Source organism: Dictyostelium discoideum, assembly GCF_000004695.1.
Source record: "Dictyostelium discoideum AX4 chromosome 2 chromosome, whole genome shotgun sequence".
Classification (NCBI taxonomy): domain Eukaryota; phylum Evosea; class Eumycetozoa; order Dictyosteliales; family Dictyosteliaceae; genus Dictyostelium; species Dictyostelium discoideum.
The window spans coordinates 5,624,069-5,645,781 of record NC_007088.5 but is presented as its reverse complement, the minus strand read 5'-3'; the positions used below and the strand labels follow the sequence as shown (position 1 = coordinate 5,645,781).

General features: G+C 27.0%; 2 protein-coding genes across 2 annotated transcripts; one reads left to right on the top strand and one right to left on the bottom strand.

Annotated features, from left to right (window-relative positions):
* Nucleotides 1-180: 180 nt before the first annotated feature.
* On the top strand, nucleotides 181-18,430 carry mdn1 (type A von Willebrand factor domain-containing protein; the record flags this gene model as incomplete). The annotated part of the gene is made up of 4 exons (XM_002649131.1): nucleotides 181-463; nucleotides 840-14,791; nucleotides 14,861-18,172; nucleotides 18,275-18,430. 4 exons carry the CDS (start codon nucleotides 181-183, stop codon nucleotides 18,428-18,430), a joined length of 17,703 nt encoding a protein of 5,900 aa, XP_002649177.1.
* A 159-nt stretch (nucleotides 18,431-18,589) lies between these two features.
* On the bottom strand, nucleotides 18,590-21,189 carry fnkA (FNIP repeat-containing protein; the record flags this gene model as incomplete). The annotated part of the gene is made up of 4 exons (XM_638364.1): nucleotides 18,590-19,897; nucleotides 19,973-20,887; nucleotides 20,950-21,056; nucleotides 21,138-21,189. 4 exons carry the CDS (start codon nucleotides 21,187-21,189, stop codon nucleotides 18,590-18,592), a joined length of 2,382 nt encoding a protein of 793 aa, XP_643456.1.
* Nucleotides 21,190-21,713: the final 524 nt, after the last annotated feature.

The following is a 21,713-nucleotide window of genomic DNA, read 5'->3' as shown; positions in this document are numbered from 1 at the left end:
TAATACTATTTTATAATATTTCAATATTTTTATTATTGTTATTATTATAATTATTATTTTTTTTTTTTTTTTGGAATAGAAAATAAATACAATTAAAAAAAAAAAAAAAAAAAAAAATAAAATAAAATAAAAAAAAAACCGTAAAAAATTTTAAGCGTAAAATTAAAACAAATAAAAAAAATGTATAAATTTAAATTTAACATATTTAAAGCTATTAAAGCCTTAGAATTAGAATTAACAAAAATCAAAAATGAATCCTCATCATCAACAATTATTCAAGATTTCAAAAGTTTTGAACAAATTTTCAAAAAAAAAGAAAATGAATTTACATCACAAGATAAATTATTCATTGTTGAAGAGATTTCAAATTTATTAATGAGTAAACCAGAATATCCCTCCTTAATCTCAAATATATTTAGCCCATTATTAGTTGATTTGGTTTCAAGATATATTCAAAATGGTAGTAAAATTTCATCATCATTATCACCATCATTACAATCATTTTTTTTAAAAAAGAAAAAATCAATTTAACAACAAACAAAAACAAATGCCTTCAATATTCCCGAAATTGAGAATATAACATTAATTTTTTCCCAACTTTTACCAACAACCCCACAATTACAAAGGTAATTCATTTTTTTTTTTTAAAAAAAAAAAAAAAAAAAAAAAAAAATTTCATTATATTCTAACCCTCTTTTTTTTTTTTTTTTTTTTATTATTATTTATTATTTATTTATTATTATTTAGTCTTGTAATTGAATTTTATAAAAAACACCAAAATAGTAATAATAGTATAAATATTTTTGATAGTATAAATCAATGTAAAAACTTTACTGAAGAAAAAGAAGAGAGATGGTTAGGATTAGTTCAAAGTTGTTTTAGATTATTATCATTTAATAAAAGTTTATTCTCATCATTATGGGATTGGACACCATTATTCTCATTATTAGAGATTAAAAGTCAACGTATAACATGGTATGTCATTAAATCAATGTCAATGGTATTAAATGTACCTGATCATCAAATCACTCAAATTAAACCATTATTTAAACAATACCATAATCAAATTATTCAAATTGAGTCTGAATTATTAAATTTAGAATCATCAAAATTATTTTTAAATAATAATAATAACAATAACAATAAAAAAGAAAATATAAATAATAATCAAGAAGAAGAAAAAGAAGATGAAGAATTAATTAATAAATATCCAAATATTTTTATACAAAAACAAGATTTACATAAATCAATTGTTGATGTTTGTGGTATTTTATTATTTAAAAAGTTTGAACAAATTGGACATGGTTCAAGTGTAAAATCAAAAAAAGGAGGAGAACAACAACAAGAGGGAGAAGGGGAAGATGAACAAGTACAAAAATTAGTTTATACAAATACTGTATCACAAAATTTAAATTCATTGGCAATTGCAGTTGGTTTAGGTAAACCAATTTTAATTGAGGGTGTTACAGGTTCTGGTAAGACAACAATGATTGAAGAATTATCAAGAATCACTGGTAATGATAATATAATTAGAATTCATTTAGGTGATCAAACCGATTCAAAGGTATTGTTAGGTACTTATATCACCTCTGATACACCGGGTGAATTTAAATGGCAAGCTGGTGCACTCACACAAGCCGTTCAAGAAGGTAGATGGATTTTAATTGAGGATATTGATTTAGCACCAATTGAAGTGTTGTCAGTGTTAATACCATTATTAGAGAATAGAACTTTATTCATACCAGGTCGTGGCGAAGTGATTGAAGCATCCAATGGTTTCCAATTATTTGCAACACAAACTTTGTTTGGATCGCATAGTCGTGATCAAAATGCAAATATTCTCTCACATCTTTGGACTAGAGTTGTAATTGAAGCTTTATCACCAACTGAAATGAAACAAGTTTTATTAACTCTATTCCCACAATTAACAGTTATGATTTCAAAATTCATTGAAACTTTTAATTTATTATTACGTGTAATTTCAAATCAATCAATCTCAATATCACCAACTGATGAAGTTGCTGGTATTGCAAATATTGCAAATACTGCAAATGTAAATAATATAAACAACAATAATAATACAGATAATAATAATAATAATAATAGTAATGAGAAATTTATAATACCATCAAGTAGATTTATATCATCAAGAGATTTAATAAAGTGGATTAGACGTTGTAATCAAAGATTACATTTAACAAATGTTTCACAACAAATTATAACATCAACAATGCAAGAGATTGTTTTTGTTGAAGCTTTAGATTGTTTTTGTTCAATGATTAGTAAAAAGAATTTAAGAAAACAATTGACTCAAGTTATTGGTAGAGTTTGGGAATTAACTGGTGATCGTATCAATTACTATGTTGAACTTTATAAACCATCTATTATAATCACCCAAGAATCAGTTTCAACAGGTCGTGCAAAATTAAAATCATTAGAGAAATCTGATTCAATTCAAATTTCAAATGGTAAAAAACATACAAGATTCACAACTGAACAAAGTCAACAAGATTCCGGTGTAACTAAACATGGTAATGTTTTTGCACACACAATGAATTCATTGAGATTAATGGAAAAGATCTCAATCTCAATTCAATTTAATGAACCAATTTTATTAGTTGGTGAAACTGGTACTGGTAAAACATCGGTAGTTCAATACATTGCCGACCAATTAAATCAAAAGTTGGTAGTATTGAATCTTAATCAACAATCAGATAGTTCAGATTTAATTGGTGGTTTTAAACCAGTAGAAATGCGTTTACTTTGTTTACCTCTAAAGAATAGATTCGATTCAATGTTTAAAAAGACTTTCTCTGAATCAAATAATACTGATTTCTTAGAGAAAATTGATAAAGCTTTCATCTCTAAAAATTGGAAACAATTCATTGCTTTATTAAATAAAGCAATTAAATTAGTTGAAAATAAAGTTTTAAAAGATGATCAAACAACAACAAATAATACAAAAGAAAATAATAATAATAATAATAATAATAATAATAATAATAATAATAATAATAATAATAAGAAACGTACAATTAGAAGTGAAGTTAAAGAAAAATGGATAAAATTATCAAATGATATAAAGAAATTAACAATTCAATTTGAAAAATCAAAAAATAATTTTGCATTTAGTTTTGTTGAAGGTTCATTAGTAAATTGTATTCGTAAAGGTTATTGGGTATTATTAGATGAAATGAATTTAGCAACTTCAGAAACTTTAGAGAGTTTAAGTGGTTTATTCGATGGTGGTTCAATTACTTTAACAGAGAAAGGTGAAGTTGAACCAGTTGAAAGACATCCAAATTTTAAGGTTTTCGCATGTATGAATCCTCCAACTGATATTGGTAAAAAGGATCTTCCACCTGGTATTCGTAATAGATTCACAGAGTACTATGTCGATGATTTGGATAATAGGGGTGATTTATGTTTAGTAGTGAAAACAGTTTTATCAAATTTAGTACCAAATCCACCAATTGAAGATATCGTTGAATTTTATTTAAAAACTAAACAAGACGCTCAAAATAAGATGTTGGATGGGTCAAATCAAAAACCAATCTTTTCATTACGTACACTTAGTCGTGCATTGAATTATACAAAACATGTTACAAAATCATTTGGTTTCCAACGTGCACTTTTCGAAGGTATAAGTATGAGTTTCCTTACTCAATTAAATAAATCATCTTATCCAATGATGGAACAATTAATTAAACAATATATAAAAAAAGGTGAAGTTAAACTTTATAATCAACCATTAAATAGACCACCACCAACATCAACAACAAATAATAATAATAATAACGCAGAAGAGAGTTATGTAAAAATTGAACAGTTTTGGATTGAATGTGGTAATGAGAAACCAATTATACCAACTCATTATATTTTAACACCAAGTATTAAATCTAATCTTTCAAATATTGCAAGAGTATTGGTATCACGTAAACATCCAATACTTTTACAAGGTCCAACTAGTAGTGGTAAAACTTCAATGGTTGAATATTTAGCAATTAGAACTGGTCATAGATTCATTCGTATCAATAATCATGAACATACCGATCTTCAAGAATATCTTGGTCAATATATAAGTGATGATAAGGGTAAACTTGTATTCCAAGAGGGTATTTTAGTGGAAGCAGTACGTAAAGGTTATTGGGTAGTATTGGACGAGTTGAATTTAGCACCATCTGAAGTATTGGAGGCATTAAATCGTCTATTGGATGACAATAGAGAGCTTTTCATTCCAGAGACTCAAGAAGTCGTTAGACCACATCCACACTTTATGTTATTCGCAACTCAAAATCCACCAGGTCTTTATGGTGGTAGAAAAGTGTTATCACGTGCTTTTAGAAATCGTTTCTTAGAATTACACGTAGACGATATTCCAGAGGATGAACTTGAAGAGATTCTTTGTAAACGTTGCGCATTACCACCATCCTATTGCAAGAAATTAGTATTAATTATGAAAGAACTTCAATTGAATAGACAAGGTAGTAACCAAGTTTTCGCAGGTAAACATGGTGCAATCACATTCCGTGATTTGTTCCGTTGGGCAGAACGTCAACCTTCATCCTATGAAGAATTGGGTATTGCAGGTTACCAACTCTTGGCTGAACGTTTAAGAAAAGATGAAGAGAAATTAATAATTAAACAAGTGATTGAAAAACATTTAAAGATTAAATTAGATATCGAATCTATCTATTCATGTGATGATAAACCAGAGTTTTTAAAACTTTTACAATTATTAAGTGAGAATGATTCAGAATTATCAAAATCAAATCATTTAGAGAAAATCGTTTGGACAAGATCAATGAAACGTTTGTTTAGTTTGGTTGGTAAATGTTTGGAACATAAAGAACCAATTTTATTAGTTGGTGAAACTGGTTGTTCTAAAACTACAATTTGTCAATTATATTCAATTTTAAATAAACAAAAACTTCATATACTCAATTGTCATCAACATACTGAAACTGCTGATTTCATTGGTGGTTTGCGTCCAGTTAGAGGTCGTGATCAAGTTTTATCAAAATTATATTCATTAGTTAAACAATATTTTAATCAATTATCTCAATTAAATCTATATAAACTTGAACAAGAGAATAACAACATCGATGAATTACCAATTAAAGAGATTATGGAGAGATTAATTGTTGAGTCATGGAAACAAGTTTCAAATTCATCATTATTAACTGAACAATTGAAACAATTAGCTATTGAAATCGATAAAACTTATAGTTCCTATTGTTCATTATTTAATTGGGTTGATGGCCCATTGGTTGAAGCAATGAAGCAAGGTGATTATTTCTTAATTGATGAAATTTCATTAGCAGAGGATGCAGTTTTAGAAAGATTAAATTCAGTTTTAGAACCAAGTAGATTATTAGTATTGGCTGAAAAAGGTGGTGTCGAAATCGAAGAATTAAGAGGTCATAAAGAGTTTAGAATTTTAGCAACAATGAATCCAGGTGGTGATTTTGGTAAGAAAGAACTTTCACCAGCTATGAGAAATCGTTTCACTGAGATTTGGGTACCTGCAATTAGTAGTCATCAAGATTTATTACAAATTATTGAAGAAAGATTCACAAGTCCTCAATTAAAGGGTAAAGGTAGTTTAATGTTAAACTTTATCGAATATCTATTAATGATTCAAAAGAATAAACGTGTAATTAGTTTACGTGATATTCTATCTTGGATTAGTTTTATGAATTTATGTATGGATAAACAATTACTCTCACCAAATGAATCTTATATTCATGGTGCTTGTTTAGTATTATTAGATGGTTTTGGTATGGGTTCAAATTCTTCATCTGAAAGTGAAGGTTTAAAATTACGTGAGGCATGTTTAATTCGTTTAATTGATCAAATTGAATCACAAGATGAGAAATTAAAATTACAAACAGAATTATTATCAACATCATCATCATCATCATCATTGTCATCATCAATTGCTAATATTATTAAAGAAGAGAATAGATTTGGTATTCATCCATTTTATATTCCAGTACGTGAATCAAATGTACCAAAGATTCAATTTAGTTTATCAGCACCAACAACTAGTAAGAATGCACAACGTGTTCTTAGAGGTATGCAATTACCACGTGCTATTTTAGTGGAAGGTTCACCAGGTGTTGGTAAAACTTCATTGATTACAGCTATTGCAAATGCATCGGGAAATCAAATCGTTCGTATTAATCTTTCAGAGCAAACTGATATTATGGATCTTTTAGGTAGTGATTTACCAGTTGAAGGTGGTACAGGTGGTCAATTTGAATGGAGAGATGGTGTTTTCTTAGAGGCATTACGTAATGGTAGTTGGGTATTATTGGATGAATTAAATCTTGCATCACAAACCGTTTTGGAGGGTTTAAATTCTTGTTTAGATCATCGTTCAGAAGTTTACATTCCAGAATTGGGTAAAACATTTGCATGTCATCCAAATTTCCGTGTTTTCGCTTGCCAAAATCCACTTCATCAAGGTGGTGGTCGTAAAGGGTTACCAAAGTCATTCCTTAATCGTTTCACTCAAGTATTCATTGACCAATTGAATCAACAAGATCTTCTATTCATCAGTACAGCAATGTATCCAACTATACCATCAAAAACCATTGAACGTATGATTGAATTTAATCATCAAATGTTTAAAGAATCAATGATTGAACATAAATTTGCACGTAAAGGTGCACCATGGGAATTCAATCTTCGTGATACTTTTAGATGGTGTGATTTAATAGTTAAAGATCCAACATCAATTTCAAATCCTGCCAGATTCATTGACTTAATCTATCTTCAAAGAATGAGAACACTTCAAGATCGTGAACATGTTTTAACAATTTTTAAAAGAGTTTTCACCACCAGTGGTGATGAAAATGATCAATCTATTGATATGATGCCAACAATTTGTAATTACGATAAACAACCACATTACTCAATTTCACCAGAATATTTACAAATTGGTTCATCAATTTTACCAAGAGTCCAAAATGGTGGTGCATCATCATTTGATAGTAGTGTACTAGATAATTCATCAAATATTCAATTACTTCAACGTTTATTAAATCCATTAGAGAATATTATGAAATGTATTGAAATGAATTGGATGAGTATTTTAATTGGTCCAACATCAACTTCAAAAACTTCATCCATTCGTTTATTAGCTCAATTAACTGGTAATACACTCTATGAATTCTCTATGAATTCATCAGTTGATACAACAGAGATTTTAGGTGGTTTTGAACAAATTGATTTAGTACGTTATCAAAAACGTATCATATCATCAGTATCATCATTAATCACAATTGTATCATCTCATATTATGACTTACTTTAACTCAAATGATGATAATTTAATGAAAACTTGTATTTCATCAATTCAAGATATTCATCAAGTTTGGAATTTATTTAAAAAACAAACTCAACAAACTCAACAACAAATTCAACAAGATGGTGCAACCATTGGTAGTGGTGGTGTTGGTTTAATTACAATTGAACAATTGGATCTTTTATCAACAATTGTTGATGCATTGGAGAAATTATCAATTCAATTTAATTTAGATAATAATCAAGAGCATTTAAATAGAATTCAAGATGTTAGACAACAAATTCAACGTATTAAATCAATTGAAAAAGAAAGTGTTACAGGTTGTTTTGAATGGATTGATGGTTTATTAATTAAAGCATTGGAAACTGGTGCATGGATATTAATTGATAATGTTAATTTCTGTAATCCAACAGTATTGGATCGTTTGAATCCATTATTGGAACAAGACGGTGTTTTAATGTTAAACGAACGTGGTATGGTTGATGGTCAAGTTAAAGTTGTTAAACCACATCCAAATTTCCGTATCTTTTTAACTATGGATGATAAAAAAGGTGAGATTTCACGTGCTATGAGAAATCGTGGTATTGAAATTTATATGGCAGCCGACCAATTATCATTGATGGAAACTCCATCAAATAATTTTGATAATCAACAATTGTTAACTGCATTAGGTATTCCATTGGAAAGTTTAACTCGTACAATGATTGATTTCCATAATCAAATTTTCACTCAACTTTCATCAACAATTGAAAATCCATGTACACTCTCACAATTATTATATTGGGGTAAATTAATACTTGATCAATTACAAAGAGGTTTTTCACTATTAAATTCAATTCGTAATTCAATGGAACAAATTTACATTCGTCCACGTAGACATTTAACTCAACGTCAATTGGTTACAAATATCTTTAATTCAATTTTCAATGAATCTGCAATCAAATCAATCCTATGTGAAGATCAAACAGTTTTAGGTATATATCCACACTTTATCAAAGGTAAAGATTATGTTACTGATTCAATTTCAACAACAATGAAAATGAATTATCAATTCTTTGAATATTATTTAAAGAGATTAATGAATTCTTTATCATCATCTTCATCATCATCATCACAACAACAACAACAAGATGAATCAAATTATAAGATTTCAGCAAAATTCCTAATTGAAAATATTAATTCATCACAATATGAAAATTATGTTTTATATTTAAATTCATTAAAGGATCAAAATGAAAAAGATTCACCAATTAATCAATTATTAACAACATTAATATCATGTATGAAACAATTATTCAATCATACATGTTATAAAGATTTTGAAAAAAGATTAGAACAATTACTATCAATGATTAATTTATCATTCATTGATTCAAAACAATTATTAATTTATCAAGGTCATCAATGGAAAAATAATGATTCATTATTTTTATTAATTAAAGAAAAAGTTGATAATTATATTACTAAAGAAGCAGGCGGCTCTGAATCAATGATTCCAATTAAAGATTTATTTAATCAAGTTTTATTAAATGATATGGAAATTATTAAATCTTTATTATCATTATTCATTCAAAGTTCAAAACAAGAGAAAGAATATAATAAATTCTTAAAACAAGTTCAACAAGGTAATGCAAGTCAACAACTTTCAGTTAAATCAATTAAATCAATACCTGTAATTTTATTATCATTAGCTTATACAAAGAAAATGATGAGTAAAGATTTATTACCACATCAAGATATTATTTCAATGATTTATCGTCTTTTCAAATCATTAGATGAACAAATTGATCAATGGTTAATTCAATTATCATCATCAGAGCAACAACAATCAACTTTTTCAACTATTCAAATTATTAATCAATTAATTTTATTAAAAAATAATTTCTGGAATTCAACATTTAATTTACCATCAAATCAATTTAATTTGGGTGAATTTATAATTCGTTGGAGATGGATTTATAAAGAGATTAATAAGTTAACAACATTAACATCAAAATCAGAATCACCATTATTAATTAATACTGGTTTACAAGTTTTAATTGATAAGATCTCAAGTGGATTAAATCAATATAATAATGATAATTCAAATAATCGTTTATGGAAAGTTGGTGGTTATCCAATGGTAATGAAATCAAATCATTTGGTTCAATTGGATAGTCAATTCCTTAGTATTCTTGAAAAGGTTCAATACAATTTCAACAAGAATGAATCACCAATTAAACATTCTAGTTATGCAATCGATGAAGATTGGAAGAAAACTTTAATTGAAGCAATTTCAACTTTATATTGGGCAAATTATCAATTAAATTCTGATAATCAAAATCAAGAACAACAACAACAAGAGTTGGATCGTGTTAGTGAATTCCTTACAAACTTAGAATTGGTACCACAAACTTTATCCGATAAATTAAAACAATTAATTGAAAAACAAAAACAATTTGAATTAAATTCAACATTTAATCCAGTTTCAACAAATTTTGATAATAGTGATATTTCAAATGACTCTATGATTAGTGATGCAACATCAATTCATTTCGATCCATTATCAATTAAACATCAAGTCATTTCAATCTCTCCATTAATTGATCATTCACTTCATTTGAAAGAAACTTTTGTAATCTCTGAATTGGTTAAATTATTAATGTTACAACATATGGATATTGAAAATGGTAAAATGAATCAATCAATCATTACCATATTTGAATCAATAATTGATGAATTAAAATATATCGTAAACAAATATAAATCATCAACTATACCAAGATCATTATATCATTTAGCATTTTATCAAAAATTAATTTGGATGATTGATAATTATTTAGAAAAAGTTACAACTAACCAAGAAAAAGATGAACAAGGACAAGAGCAAGAACAAGCTTCTATTGGTATAATTGAACTCCAATCAGTTATTCATTCAATTCTTTATGTTTATAATTCAAGTCAATGGAATAATGCATTCAATGATATTTCACATGTTGGTAAATATTCATTACCACAATACAAATATAGATTATCAAAGAATGATGCCGCAGCTTCACTCGATAATGGTAGTAGTAAAGTTAATATTTATGATTCAATTAGATTTGGATATGGTCCACCACGTTTATTCCAAAATATTCAAACTGTATTCTCTTTCTATCTTACATGTGATTGGGAATATGTTAGTATTGCTGATGTACCAGTCAAGATTGAACAATTGAATCAAATCATTCAACATTTAACAAGTGCTGATGGTTCTTCAAATGTTTCAAATATTGAATCTTTTGAATATCAAATTAAACAAACAATAGCTTTATTATTATCAACAATTACAAGTTTCTATAAATCATTTAATAATGATGAACATAAAAAACATCAACTTTTGTCAAATGTTGCTTTAATTGGTGAACATTTATTATCATCATCGTCATCCTTGGAAATATTAGATATAGGTTTTGATGAATTAATTGAAAATATTAAAGAATTAATAATTCAATCAAATGATAAATCATTTAATGAAAAATCAAAACAACTTTTATTACCATGTCTTGATATTTTATTATGTTTAGATGATAAAGTATTATATAAAGATGAATTAAAATTACAATCAACATTTGGTAGACTTCAATTATTATTGAATACATTTAGATTAATTATGTTTGTTCCATCAGGTTCAATCGATCCAACTCAAAAGTATGATGTTATTTTACAATACTCTAAAGAACATTCAAAACAATTACAAGATGAAATTGAAATTAGAACAATTATTGAAAAACAATATACTGGTAAAGATGGTACAAGTTTAGTAATTGATGAATTGGTACAAAAGAAACAATCAATCGATCAGAAATTAGCATTAGATTCTAAAAAGATTACACTTCGTCCAATTCCATCACAATTTGAAGAGTTATATCGTGATGTTTCACAATTTTCAAATCATTTTTCAAATATTGAAAAAATCATTGACTTAATTTCAAAATTAGATTTATCTCAAGTTAAAAATGAATTTAATTTAGAAGTTGAATCAGAAGGAGGTGATAATCAACAACAACAAGAAAATAACACTTCTGCAAATTCATCATACAATCAAATGATATTATCAACTGAACAAATGTGGCAAGAGAAAGCAAATCATTTCATTCAATCTTGTGAAAAGAAATTCTATTCAAGATATCGTGATATTATTGTACCAATTATTACTGCTGTTTATCAAATGAAATCTGGTTTAAGAATGATGTCAGTTTCATTTAAACAAAAAGTTCAAGATAATAAATTAGGTGGTAATCAGGGTATAACAAAACAAATTCAAAAAGTTTTATTATCATTAACTCAATTCCCAAGAATTAATAGTGTTGATATAAATTCTAAAATAACTACAACTTCTACTACTACTACCGCTACTACCACCACCAACACCACATCAAATAATATATTATTAGATAAATTAACATTAGATTCAATTAAAGATATGATGAAATTTAATCAAAGAACTAATCAAGATAATTGTAATGGTGGTTTACAAAACTTTAAAGTAATTGGATTATTATTACGTTCATCACTTTGTCAAATTTATAGTCAACTTTCAAATTCAAATTATTTAGATGTTGATAATTTAGAAGCTATCGATTCAATATTTAGAATCTTTGTTCAAGAATGGAGATTCCAAGAAGAAGAGAAAAGAAAGAAAGAAGAATTAGAGAACCAAGAATTTAAATATAAAGTTCAAACTCATAAGATGGAAACTAAGGAAGAAAAGGATGAAAAAGTTTTCTTAACTTCATTCCCAAATTTCTATAAAGATTTTGAAGATTTAGAAGTTGCAAATGTTGTTGAGAATCAAATTGATGATGATAATGATGAAGAAAACAAAGATAAAGAGAATAATGAATCAAATGTTTTAACATCAGAAGATGGTTCAATGTTTTTCAAATCATCAATTAATAATGAAGAGATTTTACAATTATGCTCAATTCATAGGGATATCTTTAAACATTTAGATGGTATTCCAATTCCAAAAGAACAACAACAATGGACACTTAGTGATAGAGACAGATCTGAATTATTCCAATTGTTTTATTCAAGTAGTTACCTTTTAATGAAAATTTTAAATCAAAGATCAGGTGATATGGAATTCGATCAATTATCATTGGGTTCACATATTTTATCTGCATCAAATCTTAAAGAAACACTCTCAATTCGTCCACCATCATTAATTACCTATAGTAAATTGGATGAAAAGTTTAGATTCTTAAAAACAAGTTCTTATCTCTACAAGAAATCTAAAGGTATCAATGATGATGATGGTGATAATCAAGTCGTGGATGTAATTCACCAAAAGAAGACCTACAACATTTATCGTGATTCAAATATCTCTGAAATTGGAATTATTCGTGAACCATTAATTTCATTTAGAAAGAGAGTATTCGAATTATTGGTTGAATATCCTGAACAAGCAAATCTTACCCTTATGGTTAAATTAATTGATCGTTTAATGACCTATCCAGCAACTGATCCATTAGCAAAGATTTTAACTGGTTTAGAATTACTCTTACGTAAATCTTTAGAATGGGAATCATTTGCAAGTAAAGCAGTATCAATTCAAAATCATTTGAATGAAATTTCTTCATTAATTGTACGTTGGAGAAAATTAGAAATTGAATCATGGCCATCAATTTTCCAATCACAAGAGAAAGAAGCAGAGGTAAAAGCATTGAAATCTTGGTTCATTCTTTATGATTTAATTAATGATGAACCATCATCACCAGAATTGGAGGATGAAAATCTATCAAAGAATTTCCATACACTTCAACAATATCTCTATTCTTCAAGTTTAGGTGATTTCCTCACTCGTATTGAATTATTGAAATCTTTCTACAAACAATTAAATTCAACAATTAAATTAATTGGTACCTCTAAAAATACAAATTATAAACAAAAACTTTCAGATATTATTTATAATATTTTCAAATATTTCGAGAATTTCATTTCAAGATTTGAAGATCGTTTAGCAAAATCAATTAAACCAATCGAAGATAAAGCTTTAGAATTCATTAGACTCTCAAGATGGGATGATAATAGATTGTTAACTCAATATGAACGTTTAAAACAACATATTGAAGTATCTCATAGAAATTTAGCAAAAGTAACCATTAAATATAAGAATGTATTAGCTCAACCATTACATGATATTTTCACTCAAATTGAAAATGAATTAGATATTCCACCATTGGTATTACATTCTGGTGCTGCTACAATTTTAGAAGATAAATTAAAAAAGAATCAAAAACTTAACAAAAAACAAATTCAAAAGAAATCATTAGCAATTGAAAATTTCAATGATTGGTTATCATTCTCTCCAAGTAATTATTCAATCGATAGAAAATCAATTGATTCAATTTCAAAACCAATTGAAATTGAATCACCATTATTAAAGAAACTATTCCAAATTGAAAATGAAAAATTGGCACAAAATAAACTTTCATTACTTTCAAAGAGAATGATTCAAATTTGTAAAGAGAATCTTTTAGAATCCGATAGTTGGAAAGTTGTTAGAGATGGTGTTGATATCATCAATGATCTTTCAATTGAAATCATTGATAGATTGAAAGAATTATCATCAGATGAAAAAATAAAGAGACAAGAGAAAGAATTTGCTTTGAAAGAATTAATGTCAAAATTCCACGAGATGGGTCTTTCATATCATATCAATCGTTATCCACAAGAACAATTACAAATCTCTTATCTTTTCAATGTTAGACATTTACCAACCATTTCCGATAATCAAGGTTATTTACCAACTTCCTTCTCTAAAATTACCGCTGATAATGGTGCTAAATTATTAGATCAAGCCGATCAATACTATTATCGTATCGTTTCAAGAGTTCATAGATTACGTCAATTATCAATTGAATATAATTCTGATCTCTCAAGTAAACATGTTCAAAGAATTAATGGTTATGTTGAACACTTTTTATCAATAATTATTAATCAAAGAAATAATTTAATTGATTCAATTAATTCTTGGAATCATTTAACTTTATTCACTGAGTTATTTACAAATATTAGTGGTAGTGGTGGTAGCAATAGTGAAATCGATGAACAAATATTTAATAATCATAATATGTTAAGTAAATGGTTTGAAATCCAAAGAGAATCAATAAATCAATTCAATCAAGCTATCAAAGAAATCTTATTACTTTGTAGAAAAACAACTTCAGCTGTTAGTGGTGGTATGATTTCAACTATTATTCCTGAAATTTGTTCGATTCAAATTATCATTGAATCAATTAAATCGGAAATTGATAAACATCAATCTAAATTACGTAATCTCTTCTCTTTCCTTAATAATCAATATCCAATGATGACTTGGTCAACAATTAATTTAATCATTTCAATTTTCACTAAATTTAAAGAAATTAAAGAGAAATTAAATCAATTATTATTATCAAAATTATCAAATATTAATTATATTAAATCACCAATTCAAATTTTAATTAATAATGTAATGTATTAAAAAAAAAAAATAATAATAATTAATAATAATTTACTAATTTTTTTTTTTTTTTCACAGATTGATTCATTAATTAATAAATTTAATTCAGAATATGAAGAATTAGTTGGTAATGAAATTAATGATAATGATATTGAAAATCAAAATAATATTAAAGAATTTACAAATCAATTTGGTATTTTAATTGATCAAATTTTAATTTCAATTCAAGATTTGAAAATTCAATCAAATCAAATCATTGCTTATAATAAAGAACAAGAAGAATTAGATCAAGAATTAGAAAAAGTTAGAGAATATACCATTGAAGATGGTAGTATTTCAAAATTAAGTGAATTTATTGATCATCAAGTTCAATCATTAAGATTATCAAAATTATTGGAACAATTCGTTAAACTTCATAATATCATTGTCGATGGTGGTGGTAGTGTTTCAACATTATCAATCTATAGACAAATGATTAAACAAATGGGTCCATTATTAGCTCAATTCATGTTAATTGTAAATCAATCGATTGTTGATAGTTTATCTTATCATAAGACATGTTGTAAACTTGAATACATTTCAACTGGTGTTTTCATTCAACTCTACTCTAAAGGTTTCTGTAAACCTGCCGATGGTGGCGATGATGGTGAAGGTGGTGAAGGTGGTAGATCAAATTTCGAAGATGATGTTGAAGGTACTGGTATGGGTGAAGGTAAAGGTAAAAAGGATGTTAGTGATCAACTTGAAGATCAAGGTCAAATCGAAGATACAAACACTCAAAAGAAGGAAGAAAAGGATGAAGATGAAGATGAAGAAAAGGAGGAGAAAGATGAAGATGAAGGTTTCGATATGCAAGATGACTTTGAGGGTGAAATGCACGATATTAAAAAAGATGAAAATAAAGATGAAGATAAGAAAGATGATCCAAACAATGAGAAAGAAAATGATAAAGAAATGGGTGACCTTGAAAAACCAGAAGATAATGTCGTCGATGAAAAACTTTGGGATGAACAAGATGTTCAAGATGAAGAAGAACAAGATGAAGAAGGTAAAGGTGATGAAACCAATAGTGAAGAAATGATGGCCAAACAAGATGGTAAAGATGATAATGATGACGATAAGAAAGATGACGATAAGAAAGATGATAAAAAGAAAAAGAAAGAAGAAAATGGTAAACCAGATGAAAATGAAGAGGGTGAAGAAGGTAAAGATGATGAAGAGGAAGATGGTAAAGATGATAATAAAAATGCTGACGATGGTGCAAGTGATGAAGATGATTTCGGTCAAGAAGAGAATGAGGATGATGTTATCAACCAAGAACAAGAGAAAGAAGAAAATCATGGTGACCCAAGAGGTGATGATCAAATGGAAATTCCTGAGGATTTAGAATTAGAAGATCCAGATGAAGGTAAGGAAGATGATGAACAACAAGATGGTGGTGACGATTTCAAAGATCCTTTGGATGAAATGGATGGTGATGATGTTAGTAAAGAAGAAGAGAAAAAGAAAGAATTGGATGGTGATGAAAAGGAGGAATCTGATCAAGATGGTGACGAAGAGAAAGAAGATGAAGAAAAAGAGGATGGTGATGAAGATGAAGATAAAGAAGATAAAGAAAATCAACCAATTGATCCATCAAATGTTGATTCAATCAATCCTGAAGGTGACGAACCAGAGAAAGAACAACCAGAAGAGGATCAAACATCACTAACTACAAATGAACAACAAGATGAAACACCAAAAGATTCAGAGCAACCATTGGGTGTTAAAGATAAAACTGGTAGTAAATCAAATGTTTCAAACACTGATGAAGAGATGAAAGATGAATCCAATCAAGATAATGCTGATGACGATAGTGGTATGACTCAACCAACTCCATCCGAAAATGATACAGGTGCTCTTAAAAATCTTAAATCTCAACCACCACCACAATCAAGTGCTCAACAACCACCAAAGAAACAAAAACAAGTAGATCCAAATCCATATAGATCAATGGGTGATGCAAATAAAGAGTGGAAGAAACGTTTAAATCTTAAACAAGAACAAGAGGAAGAAGAGGAAGAACAATCATCTGAACCAAAAGAAAAAGCACCAAAACAAGATCCAAACGCCAAAGAAAATGAAAATCAAGATTATGAATTCATTAAAGATGATGAAAAACTTGATAAAGATGAAGAAACCGATCAAGCTTTAGCCGCTGCCACCGATACTCAATTACAAGATATTCCACAAAATAAAGCCCAAGATGATCAAGCAGAACAAGAAGAGGATCAAATGGATATCGATGAGGAGGATGATATGGATGTTGATCATAAACAAGAGGTTGAACATCAAGATGATTCTAAACAACAACTTGATGAAAATAAAAAGATTTCAATGTCAAAATTGAAACAAGATCAATTGAAACAACAAAAAGAAAAAGAAAAAGAAAAACTTGAAAAAGATCAACAAGATGGTCAAGATGATGAATTGGATGGTTTAAATCAAAAAGAACAATTCACAAAGGAACAATTAGAAAATCTTACAAATCTTGATAAAGAAAAAGCAGTTTTAGATGATGGTGATGATCAAGAAATGGAACAAGATGGTGATCAAGATGATGAAGAATCTGTCGAAGAAAAGAAACTAACTCGTGAAGATTTAGATAGAATGAGACAAGAATTGGAGCAATACAAAATTGAAAATTCTAGTAATCCAGAGATTGGTACTGAGTTATGGAAGAAATATGAACAACTCACCAATGACCTTTCTCAAGATCTTTGTGAACAATTAAGACTTATCCTTGAACCAACTTTGGCAACTAAATTACAAGGTGATTACAAATCTGGTAAAAGAATCAATATGAAGAAGGTTATTCCATACATTGCCTCCCAATTCAAGAAAGATAAGATCTGGTTAAGACGTACTAAACCAAATAAGAGACAATATCAAGTTTTATTAGCAATCGATGATACTGAATCAATGGCTGCCTATCATAGTGGTGGTTTCGCATTGGAAGCTATGACTATGATTTCAAGAGCAATGTCACGTCTTGAAGTTGGTCAATTAGGTATCGTTAGATTTGGTGAAGATGTTCAATTGGTTCATTCATTCGATCAAGTTTTCTCTGATCAAACTGGTCCTGAAATTATCACACAATTTAAATTCCAACAAACTAAAACCAATATGGTTAACTTCCTTTCAAAAACTCTCCAAATTATGGATATGAACAAACAATCAAGTTCTGGTGAACCAGCTATGCAATTGGTTTTCATTGTTTCCGATGGTTGGAGTTTACGTGATCCAGAAACTACAAAGAAATATCTCCGTGAAGCTTCTATTAAAAATGTTTTCATTGTTTTCATTGTTATTGATAATCCAGTTAATAATAATAGTATTTTAGATTTTGAAGTAAGTTATTTTTTAAAATTTATATTTTAAAAAAAAAAAAAGAAAAAAAAAAATTAAAAATAAATTACTAATCTTTTTTTTTTTTTATAATAATTTTATTAGTCTATTTCTTTCAACAATGGTAAAATTCAACGTACAAACTATATGTCAGAATTCCCATTCATGTATTATGTTATTCTTAGATCATTAAATAATATTCCTTCAATTCTTAGTGATACACTTAGACAATGGTTTGATTTAACAAAATCAACTCAATAAAAAAAAAAATATATATATAATAAAAATAAAAATAAAATAATAATAATAATAAAAAAATAAAAATAAAATAAAAAAATTAAATAAAAAAATTAAATAATTAAATAAAATACTGTTTTTTTTTATTATTATTATTTATTTATTTTATTATAAGTATTATTTTTAATTTTCAATTCCAATTGGTAAATCAATATTGTCACCATTAATGATTAAACTTGTAATTGTTTGTGGAATAATATCTTTTAAGTTATAGATATCAATATCATCATCATTTATATATATTTTTAAATCACGCATATTTGGATGAAAATTTGATAGGGATTGAATTTGAGTAAATTTATTGTGACGAGATCCAAGTTGTAAGGAAGTAACTGATTTAGGAATTGAGGTTTTTTTAATTTCATAATTATAATTATATAGTTTTACAGATGTAATTGAGGATGGTAAATCACGTGGAATTAGTGGACGAATAAAACCACCATGATACTTTAAACATTGAAGATCAGGTGGTAAACAATTGAATTCTATTACATGATTTTGATTTTTACCAATTGTTAATTTAGTGATTGATTCTGGTAGTGATTCCGGAGTTAATGGTATTATTTCATTTTCCTCTAAATCTTTGGAGAGATTTGTGACCTCCTTATAATCATAAGAGACTTTTTTCTGATTATCTCTATGTTCATATATTAATGTAGTGATTGATAAAGGTAGAGAACCTTCCACAAGTTCTTTATTGAAGCAATAACCTAATATTAATGTTTCAATGGATGATGGTAGGATTCCAGGTGATAAATCTTTATTGAAGTTGGATCCGAATTTTAAAAATTTACAATTTGGTGGAATGCAATTTTCAGTTAAAGCTTTATTAAATCTATATCCTAATGTTAGTGAAGTCACCGAGTCTGGTATGGATCCCTCTAAAGGTTGATTAAATTCCCCTCCTAATTCCAATATGGTTAAAGAGCTTGGTAATACACCTTTTTCTATTTTTTGATCATAATCACCCAAAATTAATGTGGTAATTGATGAAGGTAGCGAACCAACCTCTAAAATTCTATTGAAATCACCACCTTCTTGAAATATTAATTTTTTTAATGAATTGGGTAAAATACCTGGATAAAATGGTTGGTTATATGTCCAACCAAATGTAATAGATTTACAAGTTGATGGTATTGCTCCAATAGCAAAAGGTTTATTCCCATTATTGAAACGTGCACCAAATGTTATTGATGTTGCTGATGGAAGTGAATCTATCAATAATTCTTTATTAAATGAACCACCAAATTCTATTTTTTTCACAGAATTCATAGTCCCAGGTATAATGGTTTGATTGAAATCAAACCCAAATACAACTTCATTTACACTATCTAAATCTCCTGGTGATATTATTTCATTAAATTCATCATCAAATTGAATTTTCGATTTACTAATATCTTCTTTTATTTCTTCATTAATTCTATTCCTATCCTAAAATTAAAAAAAATTAAATTAAAAAAACTGATTTCTATAATAAATAATTTTAAAAAAAAAAAAAAAACTTACAATGAAATTATGAGAAATCAAATTTATAATATCATCTCTATGATTTGGATCAATGGTTAAACAACGTTGAATAAAATTTTTACAACTTGCAGATAAATGGTCAGGTATTTTTGGTTTTCCATGAATATCTTTTTCAAAAAGATTACCTCCAGCCATTTCAATTATAGTACAACCCAAACTCCATATATCTGATTTTCTACATGCTGTATTATTTCTTAGAGCAACCTCTGGTGGCATATGAGTTGATGTACCAACCAATGAATAATATTTTGAATCACCATCACAACCTTTTGATAATCCAAAATCAATTAATTTAATCTTTTTACTAACACTATATATACAATTTATTAAACGACAAGTTGAACTTTGGCCATTATTAATAGTTGACGATGAGGATGACGATGATGATGATGAATCCTGTTCTAAATCACTTCCACAACTTTCACAACTGCCTTGAATCTCTCTAATTGGTTTTGACTTTAATTTACAAGATTTACAATTTTCATCTGTACCACTACCATTTACATTACAAACACAATCTTCAGTGAAAAATGATTGATTTGCAGATTTAGCACTTCCACCACCATTTCTACTACAATTTCCATTGACATCACAACTATGAGTATTATCATTTACTAACATTATATTATCACATTTTAAATCTCTATGAATAATTTTTCTTTCATTGTCATGAATATAAGAAAGAATTAATGCTAAATCTATTACAATTTTACTAATAATATCTTCTGGAAATTGATTTTTTGGTTGTTTTCTTAAAATTGAAGATACTGGATATCCATCTATATACTCCATATAAATATAAATATTATCATCAATTTCTCCAACTCCATAACCATAATATTTAACAATTAAAGGGTGATCTAATTGTTTTAAAATTTCAATTTCATTTTTTGTCTTTTTTAAAAAAAAAAGTTAATAATAAAAAAAAAAAAAAAAATCTAATATATTTTACTTACAAATACGCTTTTTTTTATGATTTTAATTGCGCATATATCAATTATAATACCTGTACCATCACAGTTTATCTTTTTAGCCTTCACTACTCTCCCAAATGCCCCAGTACCTTTTTAATTATGTTTTATATAAATTAATATTTTTTTTTTTTTTTTTTTTTTTTTATTATTAAAAATATAATAATATTTACCCAATTGTGAAAGGATTTCCCATTGGGACTCTTTATGGACTAATTTTTTCATTGTGGATACGAGTGTGTCGCACCAATTTTGAAATAATTACGAACAGAAGGTTTTAAAAAAAATCAAAAAAAAAAAAAATTTGATCATATGAACACTGTTTTTTATTTTAATTTTTTTTTTTATTTTTATTTTTTTTTTTATTTTTATTTTTATTTATATTTTATTTTATTTTTTTGATTATTTCTTATTCTTTTAAAAAAAAAAAGATATAATTTATTTTTAAAATAAGCCAGATTCTAGAATAGTTAAAAATAATAGTTTCAAAAATATTAATTTTGTGAAAAAAAAAATAAAAAAAAAAAATAAAAAAAATAAAAAAAAATAAAAAAAGATATTTTTGTAAAATGTCCTTTTTCAAAAATAACAAAAAATGATTAAAATGTTGTAAGAACCAAGTTTGTGCAATTTTCAAAATTTGAAAATTTTTCATAATATTTTATATGAGTCCCCTAGAATGATTTTTACAATAATAAAAAACAGATTTTATTTTTATTTTAGTTTTAATCAAATTAGAATTAATTTTT